At 34.8% G+C, this 25,830-nt stretch overlaps 1 protein-coding gene across 1 annotated transcript in view; it reads left to right on the forward strand.

The window, feature by feature from the left end:
- LOC145690296 (uncharacterized) overlaps positions 1-25,830 on the forward strand; it is a 972,285-nt gene that overhangs the window by 513,897 nt on the left and 432,558 nt on the right. The window contains exon 3 of the mRNA XM_081765071.1: positions 25,374-25,506. Coding sequence (XP_081621197.1) covers positions 25,374-25,506 — 133 coding nt within the window. The remainder of the gene's footprint in view (positions 1-25,373; positions 25,507-25,830) is intronic.

Below are 25,830 nucleotides of genomic sequence, written 5' to 3' on the forward strand. Positions count from 1 at the left end.
GTGGGTCTTAAAAACTTGAATAAAAATGCTAAAAATAACGTTATTTTTACTGTTTTGTAAAAGTAAATTTCAATCTTTCTTGCTTCCGTATTCCTGACTTTTCTGTAAATTTATTCTAATTTTAAGTGTGATATTACAGGTTTTAATATAATTTATCTTCATATTGAATTTGGACCCTCCACAAGCTTTGAATCTCTACCGAAATGAATTTCTGCGTAAGCGCCTGATTGTCATATCTAACTTCACTGTGGTAAGTGGCGTAGAACTTACCATCGTTTCTAAAAATATTCCCTTATGCCCATCTCTCATATAAAATCAGTTTATATAAAACGAATAGCAAAGATTTATTAAATACGCAGAAGTTTTACTGGCAATCGTTTCACAGTATTACTAGAATACTATACCTGTCATGATATCCTCTTAGGTGTATAATAAGGAAGTCTAACTTGTTATGAGTGGTTTTTTGTTCATAAGACTCCCTATATCTAGAAACAGTAATTTTCCTGGTGACAATGTGTCGCTCGGGGATTGAGAAACAATTAGCTTGATATCTATTAGATGAGACACGTTCACTAATTACAGAGATCAAATATATCAACTGTCCGTTGAGATTTTAGATATAATGATCAAAGCGCATAGCATTGTGTGTACAATTTCACATTATTTAGTCAGTTGTGTGCAATGCACTAATCGAGTTCAAAGCGCTATAATCTTAGGTGTTGAATTAAGATTTTTCCTGTTCAAAACGGTTATTAATTGTATTAGTCGTAGCTTCAAAAATGGAATGGGCTTATTAAGAATTTTGGATAGATTATTAACAGAAGTGTTTAAAGTAATTATAAAATGCGTTAACGTATCTACTTATAACATTTTATTGATTATCACACCATCTCTTCCATCAGGACCACAGACTGAATTTTCTTAAAGTAAAGTAGGGATGACATTAGTGTTCTCACTATTATCATGAGCGTTAAAACTGAAAATCATAGATTTTCACCACTTTCCGTTTGATTAGTGAGGCAAAAGTTGCGGCAAAACTTATTCCCAGGACGCGGAGTCCATATCATAAAACCGTTTCTAGCTATCTTCTACCTAGGTACTATTTTTGTTCTTTGGAGAACTGGAAGCTATAGAAAACTTCTAGCACCTATATACTTTTAGTAGGGTAAATATGGAAATGTAACCTATTCTTGGGACACAAATTGATTTAAGAAAACCCCTTCTCGCTATCCATTACCGTGTATGTAGTTGAGAAAGGAAATGTTATATTTCTGTCACTTCTCTTTGATTAGAGGGTTAATGAAGAAGTTATAACCTGTTACTGGATGCCGATTCAATTATTAAAGACCAGTCCGCACTATCTCTTACAGTTTTGCTCAATGGTGATCAACGTCGAAACCGAAAATTCTGAATTCTACAACTTCTGGTTTGCGAAGAGGGTTAACGGAGTAATTGAACCCAACTGTTGAAACTCTGAATCGATGTGGTGAAGTTGGTCTAACCACTCTCTCTGATTGGAAATAATTTCAAGCCAGAAATTAGTGCCGAATTAATGCTAATTAGTACCCGAGTCTCAGAATTAGAGATGGTCTCTTTGAGAAGTTAGAGCACAGCAAAGGTGACTGGGGCAATTTCACACTGGCCAAGTTCACAGTTTTCTCCGAATTCAGAAATTCTCGTACCAGAACTTAGTCTGAATTAGTGTTAATTACTGCCAGAATCTAACATTAATGTAGGTGTCGTTGAGAAGTTAGAGCATGGCAAATGTAACTGGGTTAACTTCACAGTGGCACAACCACTTCCTTCGCATCGCAAAAATATTTAACGTCAGGAATTAGTGCCGAATTACTGCTAATTAATGCCCGATTACCAGAAGCAGTTCTGGTTTCGTTGAACACTTAGAGTTAGAAAAAATGATTGGTCCGAATTGACACTTATCCACCTACTTTCTCTGATATATAAGCTATTCTCTCGACTATGGAGAATTGCATTGTTTTAGTTGAAGATTACAAAAAAGTAAATTCAAATAATCAGATTTTGTATGCTCTTGTTGCTTTTTTCGATTCAGATAGAGCCAAGACTTCTTAACCTCTGGACTCTGATTCATGACTTTAGAGGAATAACCACGAGTAGAGAATTATTAAGGGCAAGAGCTACGGCAGAAAAACTCGGTGACCAGCAAAAGCAATACAATGTGAGATACATAAAATATTTTCCCACATAGAATGTTAAATGAGAAATGACAGATTTGTAATTCCATAAAGAAAATGATAGCAGTTTGTAAACTACAATCTTTAATTCCTATTGCTTTGTTCAAAAACGAGAACACACCAACGTATCTTTGGTAACTTCATATTTAACTTATAAGCAATTATAAATAGTAACCATTCAGTATCAAATTAGGGGAAGGGGGTTGAGTATCTCCCTCTGTTCCCCCGCTAAACATATCTCTCAGAGTGATTAATTTACTACGTGGGATCTTTCCATTTACCATCTAAACACCTAAACCGGAAAGAATTATATCATAATTTCCAGTTTTAAACTAGTACTTAATTAATACGTGGGGTGTTGCTACGCAACCATAATTTTAATAGGTAGAAGAACACACACGCGCACATATAAAAGTTGCAGCAGAAGTTTATCTTGGAATTAATAAATAATTTCACAGTAATACATTACATTACCACAAAATTAAAATGCAAAACTGAACCGTGTTAATTGCGCAATTGCAAAAGTGTTATATAAAATGAATGTATAGCTATGTACTGTATAATATAATAACACTTAATTATGATGTTTTGTAGTGACAATATTCTTGCGTCGAAATGCTGTCACTTGCTCACTAATCTGGACAATGTTTTGTGTTCTCAAAACGGAACAATCCCAATTAATTTCATCCTTGGAGTGGTTGACACCATGCGCCAGTAAAAATATTGTTCATTACATGTGGTCAGGGGTAAAAGTGAGATGAAACGCGGGGAAACGTCGTCCACTCCTTCCAAATAATATCTACGGCGTCCCACCACTTCCTAAAGAATTACAATGGGTAAACATAGGCACGGTGGATGGCTGACGTCATGCGTCCCCCAACTTTTCAGATCCACTTTTGCCCCTGCATATGGTAAATAGATTTTTTTTTCCTTTTGCTTTAAAATTATGAATTTTATTGTTGATGTCTTTCAGTGTTATGACGTGTGATGATTGTTACAAAAGTCACGATATAGACACAGATTAAAGAGGAATCAATAACAAATTAATAACAAAGATTATATGAATATAGAATAAGTGAAATGTATATATCAGGTTCCCAACCTTTATTGACTGACGATATACTTTACTGTACGACTACAACATTGTGACACACCTCTTTGACTTTTTTATTAAAACAATATAGATTATAATATAGTGGGGAACCAAGTTTCGCCAAGAGAATGGATTCAAGCACTTAAACCATAGTTTTTTCAGGACACAATTTTGTGAATTAAGAATTTTTCCATATCTTCAGGAAAGTGGTTAAAACCCAGATACCACTCGCGTACGCCACTTATAATAATGTAAGACTATAATTTTCTATAAAATAGTGACTTTGTTGAAGTACTAGGGATTGTTGATATGGTGAAGACGTTGAACGGCACAGTCTTTTTTTTCTTTTTTTTTTAAGAAAAAAGGTTCTAAGTCGCTTCCTTAATTCCAGATTCCTCTCTTCCGTTCCCCTTCTCCAGTAGTGTGCTCGCCGAGGATGTCATCCCTCATATGTAATGGACTTTCAGAATTTTTGGTAACTTTTGTTATCATGGTGTAGTATCGTCTTTAACCGCTAATTTAGATTCTATAACAGGTATTTAAGCCGTTTTTTTACTAGTCAAGGATGGACCAAAGAACACCCCAGATACGTTTTTGAACAGGATGGTTAACTTCGCGGCGCCAAGGGAGGGGGCGGCAGGGCGTGACTTATATATTTTTTTTTCTTGAGGCAAATTTCAAAATTTTTTTACGGCTTTAGTTTTCACGATATCAGATTGGAACTTTGCATACGGATTGAATGTACCTTCCAATATGTCTCAAAGTTTTCTTAGATCCCTACGTGAAGCCGGGTCCGGGCATGAGGGGCGCAAGTGTTCCGCGGAGGTGATTTTTTTTTTCAGAAAAATTCCGGTTTTCCGGTTCGGGTATATGATACGTACATGCGACTGGTACCGTTGGTAAGGGCTTATTATACTAAAGAAAATAACGTTTAATTCCTGACTCGGCTAAATAGTAATGACGCAGTGTATGTGTATGTACACACACACACACACACACACACACATATATATATATATATATATATATATATATATATATATATATATATAGAGAGAGAGAGAGAGAGAGAGAGAGAGAGAGAAACTAAATTCAGACTTTCAATAATTTTTTCCACCCTTTGTTTTCAAGATACAAGATTCAAATTTTGCACGCCTATTATGTATATACATAACAACGACGTGTTTTTAGGAAAAAAAAATAGATTCCTACGTGAACCCAGACCTAGGCCAGAGGAGCAAAATGTTTTGGTTGGATTTTCAAAAATACTTCCGGTTTTTTCCATAATTTTCCGATTCAGGTGTATGATAAGGACATGTGAGTAATGCCGTTATAAAGGGATTATTATTCTGAAGCGAATTATGTTTGAACCATGACTCTAAGTCAAATAGGAGTGACGCAGTACATTTTTGAATTATATATATATATATATACGGTATATATATATATATGACAAAATGGGTCACCCTCAGACTTTCAAAATTTCTCCCGATCTCAGTTTTCAAGATAAAAGAACGAAATTTTGGACACGTATAATGCACATAACAATGTATTCTTTTTTTAAAAAAAGTCCGATCCCTACGAAAACCCAGGTATGGGCCAAAGGGCCACAAAAATTTCAGAAAAAAAATTGTTAGAAAAATCTCATGTTTTTTCAGATGTTTTTGTTTCTGTTGTATAATACGGACAACGGAGTGGTACCATTGGAAAGTATGATCTATCCTTAAACAAATGAAGTATGAATCATAATTCTACGATAAACAGTAAGGAAGCAGTTGCTGTTTGAGTGAAAGTCTAAAATTTGCCTCAAAAAGTGGAAATCCTGAAAGGGTTCAGAGCATGTGCTGGTAATGACCAGAAATATATATGTATTTATGAATTGTAACATTTCTCAACACATTGTATGGGATGGCGCGATACACCGGTTAGAAACCACTGGCTTATAAATAAGAGAGGAGGTTCATGACCTAAAACTCTAGATATATGATCTATGAAATCCCCTAAGAAAACATGGGAAAAGTTTTTAAAATTGTGATAATTACGATTAAATATTAACTGTAACTTTAAAAACGTATAACTAACCTTCGGATAATAAGCATTAAGTCCGCCATACCAGATAAAATGAAGTAGCTTCTTCAGTTGAAATATGAAAGTTAGCGCAAAATGCATTTATCTACCGCACCATGGCCTACTATGTAGCATGGTGTGTTATTAAGTCGTGCTCGTTGTTAGAAACATAAAGAAATAATTTCTCCAAGTAAATCGTGTAATTATTGTTTAGAATTAACAAAATTGTATAAGAAAATTTGGAAAGTAAACAAAAAAAAAAAGAAAAAAGAAAAAACAAGGATACATTCGGTGTAGGGGGACTTCCTAAGCAAAATATAGACTGTCGAAAAGTAACAAATTTAAATGTCATAATTGATTTTAAACAAATACTACATTTACAAATTAATTTTGAAAATATTTAATAAAATGAAAATTCCAAATTTTTCCTATTTACTTTACATGTGGTTGCAGTATATTTCCGTTATTTTGATAACATAAAAACAAAGACTAATGTCTGTAGTTGGGATCCTCTCTCTCTCTCTCTCTCTCTCTCTTTTTTTTTTTTTTTTTTTTTTTTGTTTGTTTGTTTGTTTGTAAATTGTCATCTTATGAGAAGACATATTTACTCGGTGCAAAGTTTCCAGCATATTTCCAAAATTAAAAGATTGACAAAAATGAAAAATCACCGAAAATTAGGAAAAGTGACACACACACACACACAAATTAAAAATCTAAAAGTTGAAAATTGGCAAAAAATATGCAAAAGTATGCACTTTAAAATTATAATTTTTCTTGTTTCAAAACGAAGTGTAATAGTATGTGTATTTGATGGGCACTACGTCCGCAATTTTTAGGAACAAATACATGTGGAACATTTCATGTAAAAAAATTAAATAAAATCTTTTAGTTTAACTTCCCACGATTATACTCTTTAGGCCAAGAGAAGCGATGATTAAAGATGATTAAAGCAAGTGAATGATGATGGAAGAATTGGTGGAATGATAATGTGGAGGGACCGGGGATCACACCAGTGTCCCCACGCACCAGAGGTAAGCACTCTAACACTGAGCCACTGTGCACCTCCCTCACATTTCATGAATTTCCGCCTCCTACTTATAAGACTATATAGTGACAATATAGTAACAGCTCTTATTCTATGCAGACCCACGCTTTGCGAACTTAGTCCGCTCCGTAACGTTCTTCACGAACTGAACTTTTAACGTAAACCACATTTATTTTTTCCCCATCGAAATTAATAAAAAATACAATTAATCTGTTCTAACCGCGGAAATGTAGTACTGTTTAATTATATTTATTTTTTAATATTTTAAAGTGTTTTCTTTGATGAAAAATATTGAACGAAAATAACATTATCGTAAAAAAAAGAATATAACAAATAACTAACATCAAATTAAACAAAATATCATGAGGTCTAAAAAACCTCAAAAATTGCAAGAAAAAGAAAGGGTTACCATATCCCAATATGTCGAAATGCGGTTACTCTTCGATCTGGTTAACTCGTCATATATATTCATTAACTCTCGACACAAAAAATATATTGAAATGTATGGAAAATAATTAAACAAGACCAATACTTACACAGTATCATGTTAACTACGTTTATTCATATTTTTAAGTAGATGTAATCTCTTTTAACAATTGTTTTCGACTGGTATCGACTTCAAATATTGGGGATTAGACCTGTGTGAAACATATACATCAAATTGTAAAATAAATAATTAAATAACTAACTAAATAAATTAATTAATTAATATTGCGTAGGAAATCGCAGAACATACACTTTTTATGCAAGGAGTATTCAGTCTTCCGCTGTTGATTGGTTTCAAATCCAAGTAGTAAAGGGACTCTGAATCCACAAACAAATATGCACCATATTGCATTAAAATTGTTTTTTACAATAGTTATACGAAATGGAGCTTATTTTTTAAAATATTAAAGTGGGAGTACTCACCTTACGTCAGGTAGGTATATTTACCATGTCCGTGAAGTTAGCCCAATCACTTTCTCCTAATCTAAAAATTTTCAAATCACGAAATCTGGAAATACGACACTAATTAGCACTAGTTTCTGACGCAAAAGATTTTGAATTTTTGGTAGATGGACCATGAAGTTGACCTAGTCGTTTTTGTTGTACCCTAACGAACTATTCAATGACAGCAGCACTAATTATGGAAATCTAGGACTAACTTGGCACAACTTCTCAAGGACACTAGGACTAATTCTGGGAACGGACCACTAATTATAATTAGTACTAATTTCTGGCTCAAAAAGTTTTAGACATGGAGAAAGTGCTTGCTCACTGTAAAGTTGGTCCAGGCATCTTGGCGCAAAAATTTTTCGATTTGAAGAAAGTGGTTGCGGTAGTATGAAGTTGGCCCAGCCACGTTTGCTGTTCCCTAAATTCGGATGTCCCCTAATAGCAACCTTACAATTATAATGTAAAATACACATTGAATAAACTGTATGTTACAGGTTGGCCGCTTGCATAAATTGTTCCTTAAATATTATTGTCTTTTTTTTTTTTGTGAATTAACGCGTTTTACCTGCATATTTTCTAAAAGGAAATGTTGCCTATATTCTTAATCTGGACTAAGTGAACTGTTGAATCACCAGATTGGTATTTACCTTTACTGGAAGAAAAATAATTCTGTTTGCTAGAAGTTTCCCAAGTAGTGGCACGTTGAACCTCAAACGTTTGCGATGTCATCTTTCGTACTCAAAAGCTTTATATATATTACTTTGTAAACTTATATATATATATCAGCTTCCAAAGTAAATAAATTGACGATGCAAGATGGTTCAATAAGACAGCTAGAACACAAAGCTCTCGCAAATTAATTTCGTTGTATAGATGAATTTCTTTTTTTGGTTCTACTACCTTTTTGTTATGTAAGGCTGTTTGTTCTGCAGAAAGGGCAAAACGCTTTTCCTGCATCGAGATCAATAGTACACATAGCACTCACGGAATTCTAATCTTGCTGGCGTGCTATCGTTTTTTCGTCCCAATATTGTTTGGAATTCCTTTCAAACATGCTGCGAAGACATTGTTTTCCTTATTGGAGCTATTGTTTTCGTTGGGAACTTCTAACAAAACCCTTCTTTCCTCCCTACATATCTCCTACAAGCTTTTTTTTTATTATTATTCTTGTTCTCAGAAGCCACAACACAAAAGATGAGCGAATAGAATTACGCCGAACAAAAAGTGACCGAGGTACAGAACAAAGAATAATAATATAAGCGGAAAACAGCATGAGCTAAATTAATTTGCTGTTAAACTTCAAAAGATTCATCAAAACACAGAAGACATATATCTACGGATAGAGAGAAAGAGATGAGAGGATATACATGAAACTTCAAATCAGTCAAAAGAATCGACTTAAACGATTCAGAACTGTGATTTTCTATCACAATTGGTTTTGCTTTGAGTATGTCACCATTATTGCTAGCAACACCAGCACAAACTTGCGCATGAGGACAAGAAAGGGAGTATTTCTCAATACAGGACTATACGCGTTAAACTTTTTTTTTTTTTTGTAGTACAGGATTTTGGTAAGTGTACCAATAAAGGACATTTTGGACTTTTTTGGTCAAGTAATAAGCGAATGAGATCACAGAGTGCATTAAGATAATATCTCGTGAACACAGCGCGCACCCTCTAGTCTAGTGAACTGGAGCACACAGACACAAGTTAGTTAGAATCAAACACTCGCGTCGTGAGCAGTAGCGGACCCAGACAGGTTGTTTGGAAAGAGCGGATAGGTCAATGGACGTAGGCTCCTGGTCGATGAACGTAGGCTCAAAATACGATGTTTTAAATCAAAACAAAACATTTATATAAGGTAGCTATAATATAAAGTTTTAACAAAGTATATAACAAGTGATATACGTACATGCTTTGTTGTATATTTGTTGCTAGATTTGATAAATTATATGCTTCTATAGTATACCAATTGTAATGTACCATAAACAGGGTTACTTAAGGGCAGTCTTATCGTGGCATGACGTGTATCAGAGACATATGTTGATCGTGGTGTGAAATATCATGTTATCGCCGAAATCGGAATCCCAGGCCCTGTCAGAAAGATAAGCCTCTACTGCATTGTAATGACAACTTCCGATACTACTGGAAAGCGCCTTAGAGGAAGCATAACAGTCTGAAGTGTGTTTCTAGAAAGGAAAGGAAGAAGCTACAAGTGTTGTTGAAGAAATTTTGTCCTCCATGCAGAGAGTAGTACTGCTGTTACAAAACCTGGTACTCAAAATGAATATTGAATACCTTGGTTATTACAACATTGAAACATTTGTGACACTCGTCATATAGAGCTAAAGAAACTGCCATACAAAAAAAATACGTTCCCGCTAGGCGAAATATCTCCTCTAAAGACATCCATGCCACCACTGGAAGTCATATGAAAAGCAAATTTCGAGGAGTCTATGAATACTCACCATTCGTGTGGTGATGTTCATGTTTAAGAATCTTCAGAATTGCACTCACATTTCTATAAAACACTACATCACCCTCTGTCGAGAAATAATCTTTGAAATCACTATTGCGTATATGGTACATACATATCCTCGTATCTTTACGTAATAGATTCCAACTTTTGAGCCTCGAACACAAAAGTTGGGTTTGTTGTTTAAACAATCGTAAACCCCGGACGAAATCATTGAAGTCTCGTTGAGTTAGTAGGTGGGGTTATAATGAAGAAAGTTTGAATGTAGGAGAGCTTCTATCTTGCTTTGCTCCAGTATGCACTGAGTCGGAGTCAGTAGTGAGCCCGCCCGTTTACCCGAATGAGTCATCCCTTTACTTGGCACGAATGAGTTAGAGGTACCATGGCTGAGGCCAACACACGCTTTACTCGGAGCAGATTTTGGCATGGGTCAAAGGTCAAGGTCAAAGTTTCACGGCACCGGTTGAAAGGGACTATAAGACAGTGGTATGTACTTTTGAAATTTGTAGGTCCATTTTGTTCCCTTTCATGGGTAAAAAAAATATAAAATTTTGGAGGTTTTTCGGTTGACCGAATTTAACCCCTTTTGATGAGGTCTTATTACCTTGGGCATATACAAGGGTCTATTTTCAAGGTTAAATTTCAGTTTAACATCCCTTTTTAACAGTATGGCTAGGACCTACTGATTTGAACCACAAGAGCTTTCTCCGGGAATCGAGCCCAGGTCTCTCAAACCAAAGGCATGTACGGTAAGAGTTTAACTATGAATGAACTCGGTTTAATTTTGATTAGTAAGTTCCGAACCATGGATCCTAACAGATTAATAGTATGTCTCTGAAAGGATATATTTATTCTCTAACAATGATGAAAAAGGGGGCCATCCTTGTCGTTCGTAAATTAACTAAGAAGAAGATGCTTTCCTTAAATGTTATTCGTTCATTGTTAGAACTCTTACAAAACATTGTTGTGAGTTTGAGCAATTTTTAAACGCCCAGCGTTATGTTGCTCAGTGAGCGCTTTGTTGATGGAAACAGTTACCAAATTTTTAAAATCTAAACTGCTCCGATTCTTTTCGAAACGGTTCCGCAGACTGCAAGAATTTTCAAAACTAAAAATTTTTCTAACCAAAAAATTCAAACTAAAATTTTTAAAAACAAAATTTTTCAACAAAAAATTTAAACAATTTTTTAAAAAAATTTGAACCAAAAATTTGAAACATTTTCAAAACAAAATTTTTTCGAACTAAATTTTCAAAAAAATTCAAAAAATTGAAAAATATTTGAAAGAATATTTTCGAACTAAATTTTCAAACCAAAATTTTTCGAACCAAAATAAATATCGAAACTAATAAAATTTCAAAACAATTTTTCGAACTAAATTCTCAAACCAAAATTTTTCGGAACAAGAACTAAAAACATTTCAAAACTTTTTTCGAAATAAATTTTCAAACCATAATTTTTCGAACCAAAACAAAATTTAAATGAAAACAAAATTTCAAAAGAATTCTTCGAACAATGTTAAACCAAAATTTTTCGAACTAAAGATTTAAATCAAATCTATAAATTTTAAAATTAAACTTTTTCTTGAACTAAACAAAATTTTCGAACTAAAAATTAAAAACCAAACTGGAAATTTATACCGTTTTGAAAACTAATATAAATTCCTAAATTAATTTTTCGAACTAAACACATTCAAAACAATTTTTGAAACGAATATTTGGTTTTTAATTTTTAGCTCGAAAATTTTAAGTTTAGTTCGAGAAAAAGTTTAATTTGAAAATTTTTAAATTTCATTTAAATCTTTTAGTTCGAAACCTTTTAGTTCAAAAAATTTTGGTTTGAAAATTTAGTTCGAAAAATTATTTTGAATTTTTTTCAACTTTCTTGGTTCGAAAAATTTTGGTTTGAAAATTGAGTTTGGAAAAATTGTTTTCAAATATTATTAGTTTCAATTTTTGTTTTGGTTCGAAAAGTTTTGGTTTGAAAATTTAGTTCGAAAATATTTTGAAATTGTTTTGTTTCAGTTTTTTGGTTCAAAAAACAGTTTGCAAAAATTGTTTTAAATTATTTTTAGTTTGAATTTTTGTTTGAAAATTTAGTTCGAATAATTTTTGTTTCAAATTTTTTTAAAAATTGAAAATATTTTTAAAAAATGTTTCAAATTTTCTTTGGTTCGTGTAATTTCTAGTTTTGAAAATTCTTGCACTCTGCGGAACCGTTTCGAGAAGAATCGGAGTAATTTAGACTTTTAAAATCTGGCAACACTGTTTCCATCAACGAAACGTTTACTGAGCAACAAAACGCGGAGCGTTTAATAATCGCTCAAACTCACAACAATTTTGTAAGAATTCTAAGAATGAACCAATCACATTTAATCAAAGCATCATCTCCTTAGTTAATCTACGAACGACAAGGATCGTCCCCTCTTTCATCATTGTTAAAGAATAAATGTATGCTTACAGGGACATCTGTTAAGCTCCATGGTTCGGAACTCACCAATCAATATTAAACCGAGCTCGTTTATAGCTAAACTGTTAGCGTACACTTCTTTGGTTTGAGAGACTGGGCTCGATTCCCAGCGAAAGCTGTTGTTTTTGTGAAACATTTTTTTAGTCCGAAAAATATTTTGGAAATTAAATTTTTTACAAAATAGTACAAAATAATAGTAAGTTTCGAAAAGTTTTAGTTTTTAAAATTTTTAATTTTTTGGGGTCGAAAACGTATTTTGAAAATTTTCAATTTTTTGTTTGAAAAATTTTTAGTTTTGAAAATTGTTTACATTTTTTGAGGTTCGAAAAATTCCTATAAGATAATAAGACTTAATCAAAGGGAAAAATCGGGTCAAAAACCTTCGAAATTTGAATTTTTGGCAATTTTTTATCCATAAACGGGAACGAGATGGACACCCAATACTGATAGAGGTACGTACCCAGGTCTAAGGTACCACACCAAATTTTTAGATTCGCAATTTCCAAAATGTAAGAGGTGTGATCCTATGTACATCTGCCAAAATTTAGGGTGGGTGGGCCAAGGTACCCCTGCGAAAATCTAGACGTGGTGGTTCTAAGTAACCCTAGGTCATTAACACTGGGCCAGGGACCATGGGTCCTGAGGCAGGGACCCAGGAGCAAAAGTGACTTCTGGCGCTATTACTACTGTGGCAGACATTCTCTCACCCTAATTACCGAGATGAAGTGTTCCTGACGCGTTTCCCTCTCGGACACTCTCTTCTGAGACAGTTATTTTCTGTGTTGTTTGAATCGTCCCCATTATGAGAAATATATTGCCTTTCTAGGCATTCGGCGCTTCCTTTTCGGATGAACTGAATACTCAGATCTCAGAAATCGTCACAGACTGCCGTTTACACCGGAAAGTTTATTAGGAAATGATCTCAATTTTGTTGGGGATGTACCTCTGAGTTTTTTTTATTCTTCTATTCGTTTGTTTATCGAAGCTGCACTTTTATAACTTTTATTATTTTATACTAGTTATTGTTATATATTTTACTTCACATGTTTATTCTTTTACCTCTTATTTCAGGTTTTTATCTCTATTTTGCAGAATATTTTTTATCTCTTAAATTTTGCTATGTTTGTTTTTCAATTTTATTTAAAGCAATCCATGTTTGAATAGTCGTATTGATCGTGACGAGAACCAGTAGCCTCAGTGCTAACGTCCCCATTAAACTCAACTCAATCAATCAACGTATTTCATAACTAACCAAATATTGTTGCGACGTTAACTTTAAGTCAAAATTATAATATTAGACGTTTCCTTACCTTTTTATTTTGTTAGATTATTTTATTACCAAAAAGAGGAATTTTAGGAATGATCCAAAAAATAAATCAAAATATTGCGATCTTGCCCAAGAATTTTAGAAATGATGCAAAAAATGTGTCAAAACATTGTGATCTCAGCTAAGAATTTTAAGAATGATCCAAAAATGCATCAAAAGATTGCGATCTTGGCCAAGAATTTTAGGAATGATCAAAAAATGGATCAAAAGATTGCGATCTTGGCCAAGAATTTAGGAACGATAAACAATGGATCAAAAGATTGCGATCTTGGCCAAGAATTTTAGAAATGATTAAAACACACATCACAAGGTTGCGATCTTGGCCACGAATTTCAGAAATGATCAAATAATGCATCAAAAGATTGCTATCTTGGCCAAGAATTTTAGAAATGATCCAAAAATAGATCAAAAGACTTAGATCTTGGTCAAGAATTTTAGGAATGATCCAAAAAATGCATTAAAAGATTGCTATCTAGGCCAAGAATTAGGAATGATCTAAAAAATGGATCAAAAGATTGCAATCTTAGCCAAACATTTTAGGAATGATCCAAAAAATGCATCAAAAGGGTGCGATCTTGGCCATTAATTTTAGGAATGATTCAAAAAGTGGATCAAAAGATTGCGATCTTGGCCAAGAATTTTAGGAATGATCAAAAAATGCATCAAAAGATTGCGATCTTGGCCAAGAATTTTAGGAATGATGCAAAAAAAATAGATCCAAAGATTGCGATCTTAGCCAAGAATTTAAGGAATGATCAAATAATGCATCAAAAGGGTGCGATCTTGGCCAAGAATTTTAGAAATGATGCAAAAAATGGATCAAGAGATTGCGATCTTGGCCAATAATTAGTTTTTGGATCAGGACCCACAAAATGTTTGAACAGACCTTTTTTTATTTTATTTTATTTTATTTTATTTATTTATTTATTTATTTATTTATTTTTGCGGAATAAGCGCATCATACTGAGTTAAGTAATAGTTTGAGTTATTTGGCTACATTATATGTAGTTCTCCAAATATAAGGCCTACAAGAAAAGTTTTGCCTGAAATATGTTGGGTCGAAAAATAATTAAGAAAACATTTAATAACATAAATTTGAATTAGAATCAACGTTGTGGCAATGTTTCATTATTATATATTGAAAAATTAAATTAGAGCAATGTAAGGGTTAAACTTGATACAATACCTATTGTACAATTATTCTCTAATTTACTGCAAACTTGATGATGATGAAGACAATCAGTTACCTTTGGAACGTCATTGAAATAAAAGAAAACTGGAGTGAAACACCAGAGTTTGTTTTTAAGTACTCTTCTTTCCAAAGTATGTATTATCATGAAAAAGAATTTAAACGTGTGTCTTTCTACTTTTTACTGAGCTTCTCATGGCTAAACAGTTAGCTTACGCTACTTTGGTGTGGGAAACCCGGGTTTGATTCCTGGGGGGAGATCTTGTAATTCGGATTCCACATTAATCGTTAGATCCACGTCTCATGTAGTCTCGCTGCTGAAAGCGATGCTGAACTCAAAATCCAATCCAATCTGTTTTTAGCTCTTTATTTCTTGAAATAATTAACTTAAGCTATTCCTGACCTCCCAGAGATATGTTTGACAAATAAGCGTGCAAAAGGTTATAATTAAATAATCTTTGGCTGAGTTGTATATAAATATAACCAATACGTACGAGGATAAGTTAGTTTTCATACTTAGAGAAACTTTACCAGCATGTCATTGTGTAATAGAAATGCCTTTTTTTAATTCTTTGCCAATCTTTCAAAATCACATTGAATGATTAATACATTTTAATAATTGAATGATTTAAAGCTTATTTATCACCCTGTACTTATTTTGTTTTTTAATAATATATTTTTATTCACAAGATACACTTTATTTACTAATGTTGGCCACACATAGTGGTTTAATGAAATGAAACTAAGTTCATCACAGCAAGTATCTGGAATGAAATTAAATTAAATTGGTCACATAGAGTGTTTCAATAATATTAAATTAAGTTGATCGCAAAGAGTGAGATAAACATGATCCAACTTTAACGTGTCAAATTTGGTTTGAACTTGAATCAACTTTTACAGGTCAAGTAAATATGTAGGGAGTTTTTTCTTTTAATTTGGAAAGCAAGAAGTAAAGGGTCGGTAAAAAAATAGAAGTAGGCCTATTCATTAATAGATTAAATCTTTTGATTTTTTAGTTTAACGTCCAACGATTATGCCTGTTAGACTAAGGGGGATATAATTAAAGCAAGTGAATGATAATGGAATAATTGGTGGAATGAGGTAGTGGGTGGAAACGGGAGTACCAGTGGAAACTCCCACGACCATGATGTTGTCCACCACAAATTTACTTGGCCGGCGATCGAACCAGAGAATCCACAGACCAGATGTAAGCTCTCTGCCACTGAGCCACCATACCGCCACACCAATAACGGATGAGAAGGGTGTAGTTTGTAAGTATGGGGCTTAAAGATCTGTCGTTTTAGAACACAAATACTTGCAATACACATCAACGAATGAAGAAACTATCAGAGTATACGCAGGGGACCTAAAATACTATGGAATCGAGCTCTTACGTAGCAACTGACAAATTACAATCGATATTCTTTACGTCAAACTTGCTACATCAAATAAGTGTTGTAAAAGAATAGTTATTTACACACTAGCTTCATTCAAATTTAACTCAAAATCAAACTTAAGTTGATGCGTCAAACTTAAGTCAAATTTGACGTAAGTTAACCTGCTATCTAGGTAATATCTCCAGCTACTCTCTACGAGGCCAGTTTACATTGAAATTATTAGAAATTAACAACATTTTTTTAAAAGCAGAATAACTGTTGCCGTTTTAGATATCATTCCAGTATTCATCTAAAGTAACTCACGGAAATAACCCGAAAATAAGTCAATGAGAAAGAGTTGCCATGGTATTTGAATTCACATCATCCTGACTGAGAAGCAAGAACGTTAACCAGTCGTTTATGCGCACATTTGACAATGTATTAAAACTACAAAATAATTTAAATTGTAGGAATTCCCTTTAAAAAGATGATCTTGAAAGGAAGATATAACTCCACTAATCTCTCAAGAAGAGAGTACTACATAGATACAAGAGTTTTGTACAAGAGAACACAGCAACAAACACATTAGAATTTATAGTAACGCTCCGCAATAGAATTTACTGAACTGTAAATTTCTGTAAACTTAACAGTGAAACGTAATTCCTTCCATCTAACTTTGAGAATTGCTTTGAAATCTTCCAGCCTGCAATATTGCCAGTATTGCGAACATATAAAGCAACCAGTGCACGCACGAGTAAGCAATATCTTGATGTTTCCGGTTTAAGATTTTCCAACAACAGAGGAATTGAAATCATCTAAAGCCAGTCTAATAACATAATACTATACACGGCGATGACGAAGAACTTATGTTCGTGTTTTGTATGGATATTTTTCTCGACCCACTTTTTTCTTTTTTCTTTTCTTTTCTTTTTTTTTTTTTTTTTTTTTTTTTTTTTACTTTTTGTAAGAAACGGAAAGAGACAGAGGTGCCGCACAAATGGGGTGCGAAAATGTTACGAAGTAGAGTGGAAAAGCGAAACTGATGTTTGGAAATTATTTATTCATTTAATTAGATTTTACGTAATGCATATACGTAAACTATTATGGAATAACAGAGAAAAAATTGAAACATGAGACATACAGGGGTTGGATAAAATAATGTGAATAGTTGTCAGAAATTATGTGTATATTTCGAACGTTTTTGTACATACAACAAGTGATAGTGTTTTATTGTATTCGTCGACAGCATCACAAACTGTCGTATCTCAGTTTTCTAAACTTTTCAGGAGAGCGATTTTTAGGTTTTCACAGAACTTTGAACAGCCATAACTCAAAATCTATTTTACCGAAAGGAGAGAAAATTTACCAAGTTATAACTTAAAGCATAAGAAATCAGTGGAGAAAGTTTTATGGAATTTGCCTGTAAAAGCTTGAGGAAAATTTGGCGGGAAAAAGATACGACAGTTTGTGACGATGGTAATCCTCTCTTGTATGAAAGATACGACGCATATTTTTTATACTGAGAACTAGATTAATAGATGAACAATCGGAATATATTGCACTTTTATTGAAAAACTTCGTGTTTATTACACAAAATAATTTAACAAATGCTTCCTGAGATTCTTGAGGGTAAAACGAAATTCCTGAGAACACACAAGAAACACAATATTAAGAGCATACTAACCATAACATAAAATATTGCTATCAAGTTGCCGTTGCCAGAATATAAAATCTTTCAAAGTAATTTGCAAATTGCGTGCTTTGATATTTCACTTGAGAAGGATGGCTAATGTGGTAAGTTTCTGTAAAATTGAACATGTTCAGGGTTTCGAATGATTGCAGTTGGGCCCGTACACAATGATAACCAGTCCTCGTAGGCGTGGGAGACCCGGGTTCGATTCCCGGCGGAAGCTCATGTGGTTCGGATTCCACGTTAATCAGTAGGTCCACGTCTCATATAGCCTCGCTGCTGAAAGGGACGTTAAAAATCAATCAATCAAAACGAGTCCTCGTACTTCTCTGGAGCGATAATTTTTGACAAGTATGCAAAGTAAGAACTTCTATCTGGTGGATTCAATTTGCGTTCTTTTCAGGGAAATAGTTCTGTAAGTGTCCTCAAAATGACTTGTCTTAAACTGAATGCAGTTTGGATAGTCTTTGTTCACTTTCACTTCGCGCATTTCCGCCCGATTGATTGGATCTCCATTTTCGTCACGTCTAACTGACAGAATACAAAGACATTGGGACAGAGATCTAATCTCATACATCGCTTCTGTCAATACAATGAACGGTATATGGGTTCTTTTTCCTTGCCAGTTTAACAATCGGTTCAAGTTGCGAGGGTACAAAATTACTGCCACAGTGCTTAATAGATGTGCTTATAGCACTGTGGACTGAATCTCCCTCATTTTGTCCATGCCTAGATTCAAAGAATCGGAGAGAAATTTCTCTGATGTTCTTACGTGTTTGCACCGCATACCCCATCATAGCAACCAACCTGAACTCCTACTTGATCCATCCTGTATTTCTCCAACTCATTCATTACGGATTTTAAGCGCCTCCCTATAAAGAATTCTAATATTCCATGATCCAAATCTCATATCCATTCTGATGTCGTGCCAAGTTATCAGTCTTGGTCCGAGGCTTCTGTGATTGTTTCTGAAAAAGTGTATTTTTTTCTATTACAGGATGAGTTTGTTAGGCTCACCCAAACCCCCAAGCTGGAGGGCCACTCCTTGTCTGCCCGCGACTGCTTATTCAGTATCTTCGCAGCTAACCTCTATATCTAAAGGCCTTCTCCTCGATCCGCAACCTGGGGCCGCGGTGGCTCAGTGGTAGAGCGTTCACCTCTGGTTCATGGGGTCGCGGGTTCCAACCCTGCTCTCGCCAAGTGAACTTTGTGGTGGACAAATAGCGTGTGTGTGGGTTTCCTCGGGGTTCTCTCGTTTCCTCCCGCTTTCTTCATTCCACCATTTCATTCATTTCTCATAATCACCGTCTACTTTAGCCTAACCGGCATAACCGTAGGATGTAAAACTCAAAAATGTCATGTCGTGTCGATCCACAACCTGAGGACGACCCATGCCATGTGAATATATATGTATACAGCCCCGCATTGATCAAGTATAACATTCTAGCTTATAAGTTTATTTGCTTCGGCTGTTCCGAGCTTAAGATATAAGTAAAAATACATGAGGAAGAAATGATAAAGAAACTGAGTCTACCTGATGGATGACAATAAGAAATGATATAAAAAGCAATGAATTTATCAGTAAGGGACTGTATACCTACTTTTGTGCCACTTTGTATATATAAACAAATTGCTTTGAATATAGGCGTATCTGTCCAGTTGCGAAAGATCTATTGCTCACAAACTGTCGTAACTCAAGATACGACTGTTTGTGAAAATGGTTTATATGCTTCATCTTAAGATACGACACAGTGACGTCATCACCACCGTCAAAACAACGCACATTACAGATCTGTCGCTTTGGGAAATTGTAGAAGTCAGTGTATGCAACTACATAGTAAAATATCCCAATTTTCGATTTTTTTGAGATACGACACTTTGTGACGCTGTCGACGATTGAATTTAAGTGATTCTGAATTTAACGTAACGTTAAGCAGGGAGGCTATATGAGATGTGGACTTACTGACTAACGTGGAATCCGAACCGAATCCGTGAGCTCCCACCTGGAATCGAACCCGGGTCTCCCACACCAAAGGCGCGTACGTTAATCGTTTAGCCACGAAGGAGCTCTGTCTGTGTATGGTGTGGACAAATGCTAATCTGTTATCAACATTCAATTCATCCTTGAGTGTTGTTGTGAGTTCAAATAAAGACCTTGCAGACTTTCAAGGAAGGAAGATTGTTGGTGTCCGGTTAGTAGGAGCATTTGTGACAACAGTAGCTTATGTTTGAAGATATCAACCCACTGCTTCCGATGTCGTGTGGGAATACATAATAGGGAAACCATGGCTGCGAACAATAACACTGTTAGATAAGGGCAGAATTACATTGAAACGAATGTGGCAAGACATAAGACAGCTGTTGCTAAAAATACGGCGGAAGTCAATTGTTAGCAAGAGATCTCCATTACCAAAAAACCAGTGTGAAGGAATCCCATACAGTGGATATTCAACGCAAGGTTGCTATGTCCATTCTTGTGCTGACAACTGTGAATGTCACAAAGGTACATGGACCACAGGATGTGGGCTGCTGAGCCATGAGAACACGTCACGAAATCCGATGAACCGACATTCACAGTGTTACCTACAACAGAACGTGTGTACGCGTGATGAACACCGTTTGAAACCTACGCTCCAGACTGTTCTGCCAAGAGTGTATGTTTCATGGTGGTTGTATGAAAGTATAGACCTTGTTATCCTGGTTTTTCCGCAGAGCCCATTTTACCCTTGTGTGGAGCAATGACTACTCACAGTCCTAACAGCAAATTTTAAGGGACCGTCGCAAAGAATGTTTGCTGCTGAGGATGACGTCTATAATGATGATTTTGGCTTCCTGCCTCAAAATGTGGTATATTGTACCAGGGTCTTTTGTTTTTGACTTGTTCATATTTCTTTGTCCAACATCTATGAGTCAGTCACTTGGTTTTATTGATCTCAACAAAATGATATGAGAGGAAATTGTTATACAGTGGGTATTCGATAACTTGAAGCTAAAGAGAATAGTTACAAATTCGAGTTATCGAGTTTTTCGAGTAATCGAGGTTCGAGTTCTCAGGTTGGCCACAACAAAAATTCGAGATACTGAGTTTCCTCGTTACTCATGAAAAGAAACTATATAACATCCATAACTTGTAGTTTTATTCATTCAACCTCTATAACTCGTAGTTGTGAAAGTTTCTTAACGTAAAAATAAAATACTAGAGTTAAGTAAAACACAAATACAGTACACAATAGGAACAACTATGACAGGGCTAACAACTATGACAATTGCGTAAAAACGTGGAGCTATAGCTTCGAGCTATTGAGGTCACATGAAGAGACACTCCACTTGTAGAAGTAAACTTTGACTCGTAGAGGTTTGCAGATACGAAAGTTCAACTTACTGAGGTTTTTAAATATGATTATGATATCGTTAAAACTCAACATATCGAGGTTGTAATTTTTAACATACGACTTACAGAGTTTAAGATTCAGTGTTATGAAGAGTTCAAGGGAATGTGGAAACATTCGCTTTATCAAGGAATTCTAAGTATGAGTTATCAAGGTCCAACTATATGTAGTTGACAAGAGAAACTAGTGTTTTAGTAGTCCTTAAAATTAATACTGTACGATAACCGTGCCACCCACCAAAATGAAACTGATAATAAACTTTAACCTTATAAAGCTTTTCATTATTACACTAAGATAACAATATACTGCTTGGTTAATGAAATATAACCCTAAATTATGATAAACTGCTAACCTTAATTTTTTAAGAAGTATAATATTGCACAAAGCCGAGACATGTATCAATCGATATTATGTGATTGAACGTAAATTTGGTTGTTTCGTTTTCGAAATAATCAGATTGTCTCCGCGTAGAGTAGTTGTTACGCTATCGTCTTTGGTGCGAGCGGTACCTAGTTCGATTTCTGGTGAGGACACTCGGTCGAGAAAGTGTAAAAGCTTTTTCAGGCTAACCATTCTGAGTAATGTTTTCCTCACTCACACCAGGAAAGTGCCTAACATACAGATCCCAGGCCGCTTCCTTCCTTCCCCAATCCTTTCTTCCTTCTCTTTCCTGTGATAGTGTGATTACCGAGGGACGTCATTCCTCATATATGATTGGCTAACATGGCCATAGATACCGAAAGCCCTGAAATCTAATTCCTAATCCTAGTCCTAATTGAAATAATCGGCACAAATTGTTTTTTATGGCGTTAAAAGGTACATTATTCGCTTTAAGACGTATTCGACTCAAAGAGATTATTTATTTAGTTATTCATATCTGTTAAGTAGCAAATTATACCTAGTTTTGTTGGTTTTCTCTTAACAGTGACACGTACAAACTACTAACCGTGACACATTTACTTCTAATTTATAAATATAATAGTAACATTGTTAAAAAAAAAAAAAAACATTGTCAGAAAGGAAGTTAAGAAATTATCTCTACAAGTTTACCTTTCCTATGTAATTTTGGTCTCTTCCAGTGAACATTATTCATACTTTCATTAAAACTATTGAATATCGCTGAAAACTTGCAAGAATGAGTTTTTTTTTTTTTTTTACACCAGAATGAGTTTAAAACTTCAAACTTGACTTGACGTACGAACATCGGCGCAAATTTGTCTTCAACATTGTGGAGGGGGGGGAGATACGGGTAAGACCGTTCCCATATATATTTTTAAAGGATGTTCAAAATATTTATGAAGTTGAAAAACTGCTATGGAGGATAAGGGAGCAGAGTTGTTCTCAACATTGGGAGGTGGACAGATTTGAGGCTTATTCTAGGGGGTGGGAGATGAGACCCATATTACGGTAGATTTCTGAGGTCAACCTGTTGTATATTATATATCAGGCGATGCACGTGAAATAGTGAAAATGAAACAAACCAATTGACATCAACTTCATCTCACTTTTCCTTGTAGCATTCGGACACAAATCATCACATTTCTACCAAGAAAAACATTTTAAATTGGGATTATTGGGGAGCAGTCCCCCAGTTCCAAGATTACGTGGGACATGCCCCTTCATCTCCGGGATTTGCGCCAGTGGGTACGAAATCCCTTATGATTAATATAGTTTGTCACCACCAGCATTTATCTGTAGGCGGTATCAGAATCTTACTTTTCTTTTTTATTTCTGGCGTCTGTAAATTAGCAACGAAGGTCCATAAAAGAAGAGGGTTTGTGTAGTGAGATCAATCTTAAGATTTTCTCGAATTTCATCTCTGAGTGGACCTGTAATAAATACTGGAAATGGAGAATTTATGCCTATTTTGTTTTCTAATTAAAAGTTTTATGTATTTTGCAGTATTTATTCCATGGATTAACAATAAGGCAAGATCTTTCCTAAAACTAAATAAATTGAAGTAGGTTATAAACTATAAATCTGTATATTATCTTAAATATTTCTAGCTTACATATTGTTTAAATAATAGTGAATTCAAACACAATCGTACCATCTAAGCACTCTACTAGAGTTCGTATTAATTCAGTCTGCGAGTGTTAAAACAGCATTTTCTTAAGAGCCCTGATCAATACCCATATGTCTTACCAAAGCACGGACGATGACAAAGAGTAATACAAAGCCTACTCACCAAAAGACCTGGCTGCTGCTGTAAAATCTATATTAATAAGTGTCATGTTTAATCAACTCTATGTCTTTCAATGCGGATCCGTTTACTGTTGGTGTCAACTTCTCCTCTACGAATTGAATGCCTTCTGCAACATGTTTCCTGGAATTAACTGCAATTGTCTCTTCGCATCTTGTTGTGTCTCTACATGGCATATCCTACACTTATGTTCACTTTTTGAGCAACTTTTTCGGCTATTAGTTGATGATTTGCATGGATAAGAGCACAATCATATTCGACACGATCATCGTCTATTTATCTGAAATGTCATCTAGGTCTGTGAAAGTCTATCAGTCTTCGTCGATTTTTCTGCCCAATTTGAAGCTTTTGAAACATTGACCTATGCTCATGCAGTTTTCCCATATGCATCCTGAAAAATGAAATGAAATGAAATCTTTGAGTTTTACTTCCCATGTTTATACTGGTTAGGCTAAAGGAGACGATGAGATAATGAGAAATGGATGAAATGGTGGAATGAAGAAAGTGGGAGAAAACGGGAGAACTCCGAGTAAACCCACGCACACGGTGTTTGTCCACCACAAAGTTCACTTGGAGCAAGCTGGGATCGAACCAGGGACCCCAAGCACCAGAGGTGAACGCACTATCGCTGAGCCACCGCGGCCTGCCATATGCCTCCTGATGCATTTCGAATGTCTCTTGTAGTTTCTTCTGACTTGTAGTAGGACCTGACACAAACACGTTGCTCTACAAGATGCTTTATTCTACAGCTCTTGATAATCTGACATTACCGTACATAAGTGCTCAATCAAAGTGTGGTATCTCAAAAAATAATATATAACTAATATAACAACTAACACACTATAAAACATACGATGCTAAAAGTCACATCTAGATGATTCTGCTAGTTGCAAATCACTGGAATGAAGTGTGATATCTAATCAATCCGGTCTTCTATTGAATGTTCTTTGTAAGCAATTTGGAAATAAGTAGTGTAGGGAGTGAAATCCAAAATCAAGAGAATTTTTATGCATATATTGTTCCTCCTAACAGAGTACGCATGCCACGACCAAGGTTCAAATAGGTAAACAACCTGCCCTTAAGCCATCAGAATTCTTGGGTCATATTATCAGTAAAATAATGTGAAAGCTGATTTATTTTGTATGCGAGATTCTTCCGTGTACCGGGGGGCAGCGGTGGCTCCGTGGTAGAGCGTTCACCTCTGGTGCATGTGGTTTTTGGTTCGATCCCAGCTCGTGCCAAGTAAACTTTGTGGTGGACAAACATCATGTGCATGGGTTTTCAGTGAGTTCTCCCGTTTCCTCCCACTTTCTTCATTACACCATTTCATTCATTTCTCATCATCACCGTATCCTTTAGCCTAGCCGGCATAACAATGGAACGTAAAACTCAAAGATTTCATTTTTTTTATTTACTCTGTTTACCAAACAGATAACAAAGCATTCTTAGAGCAAATTGCCACGAAGTGGTCATCATGCCCGTGTGAAGCTCATGGTGTACTTAAATGTTTTAAGTAATGAAAAAATAAGAACATAAGATTGAATAAATGCAGTTTAAGAGTAATATGCCTTGACCTTGATATTCTAGTTATTACCTTTTTCTTCTCGCATTATTAAAATCGATGATTGACTTAATAAGTCTACTGTAAGTTATTGGTAAAATGTATACACGTAGATGTATAATTATATAAAGTGAAATAAATTCAAACGTAAAGATAAATTGTTCGAGTAATCAAGGATGATAATCTTTTACCAAGTGGCAACTCAGGATACATGTAAAGTAGAGCTCTAGACTGAATAGTCTTAGCTTAATTCAAGCATTAAGTAATTAATATTTTATATCATTTAAGAAATAACAATACCCATATAAAAATCGTATTATTTTCTAATATCTTTCCCCAACAGTATGGCTCAAATGCGCAGCAAGTGGAGTTAAGGAACGTATCAGTGAAATCTGAGGGCAACTACAGATGTGAAGTATCAGCAGAAGGACCTTCTTTCGCCTCAGTGTCTGGTGAAGGCAAAATGGAAGTAATACGTAAGTAAATTTTATTATTATTATTATTTTTTTTACCATTGTTGGTAATAAGTTTTTTGTTCTTTGTGTATCATCGTTCCATCTCTAGACAAGATAAAGAATACGAAGAAAATATTGTTATATTTTTATAAGTAGAAGCTTTGCTTGGTATATAACTAAACACAAACAAACTATTTGCTAAGCAAAACAATATATTCACATTAAAAAGCTACATACGTGGTGACAGTTTCGCCAACTAACATTTTGGCTTCATCAGACACTATCAAGTGAATAGTGTCACTTGATAGTATCTGATGAAGGTAAAGTGTTAGTTGGCGAAACTGT

Source organism: Thermobia domestica, chromosome 7, assembly GCF_964235325.1.
Source record: "Thermobia domestica chromosome 7, izTheDome1.hap1.1, whole genome shotgun sequence".
Classification (NCBI taxonomy): Eukaryota; Metazoa; Arthropoda; class Insecta; order Zygentoma; family Lepismatidae; genus Thermobia; species Thermobia domestica.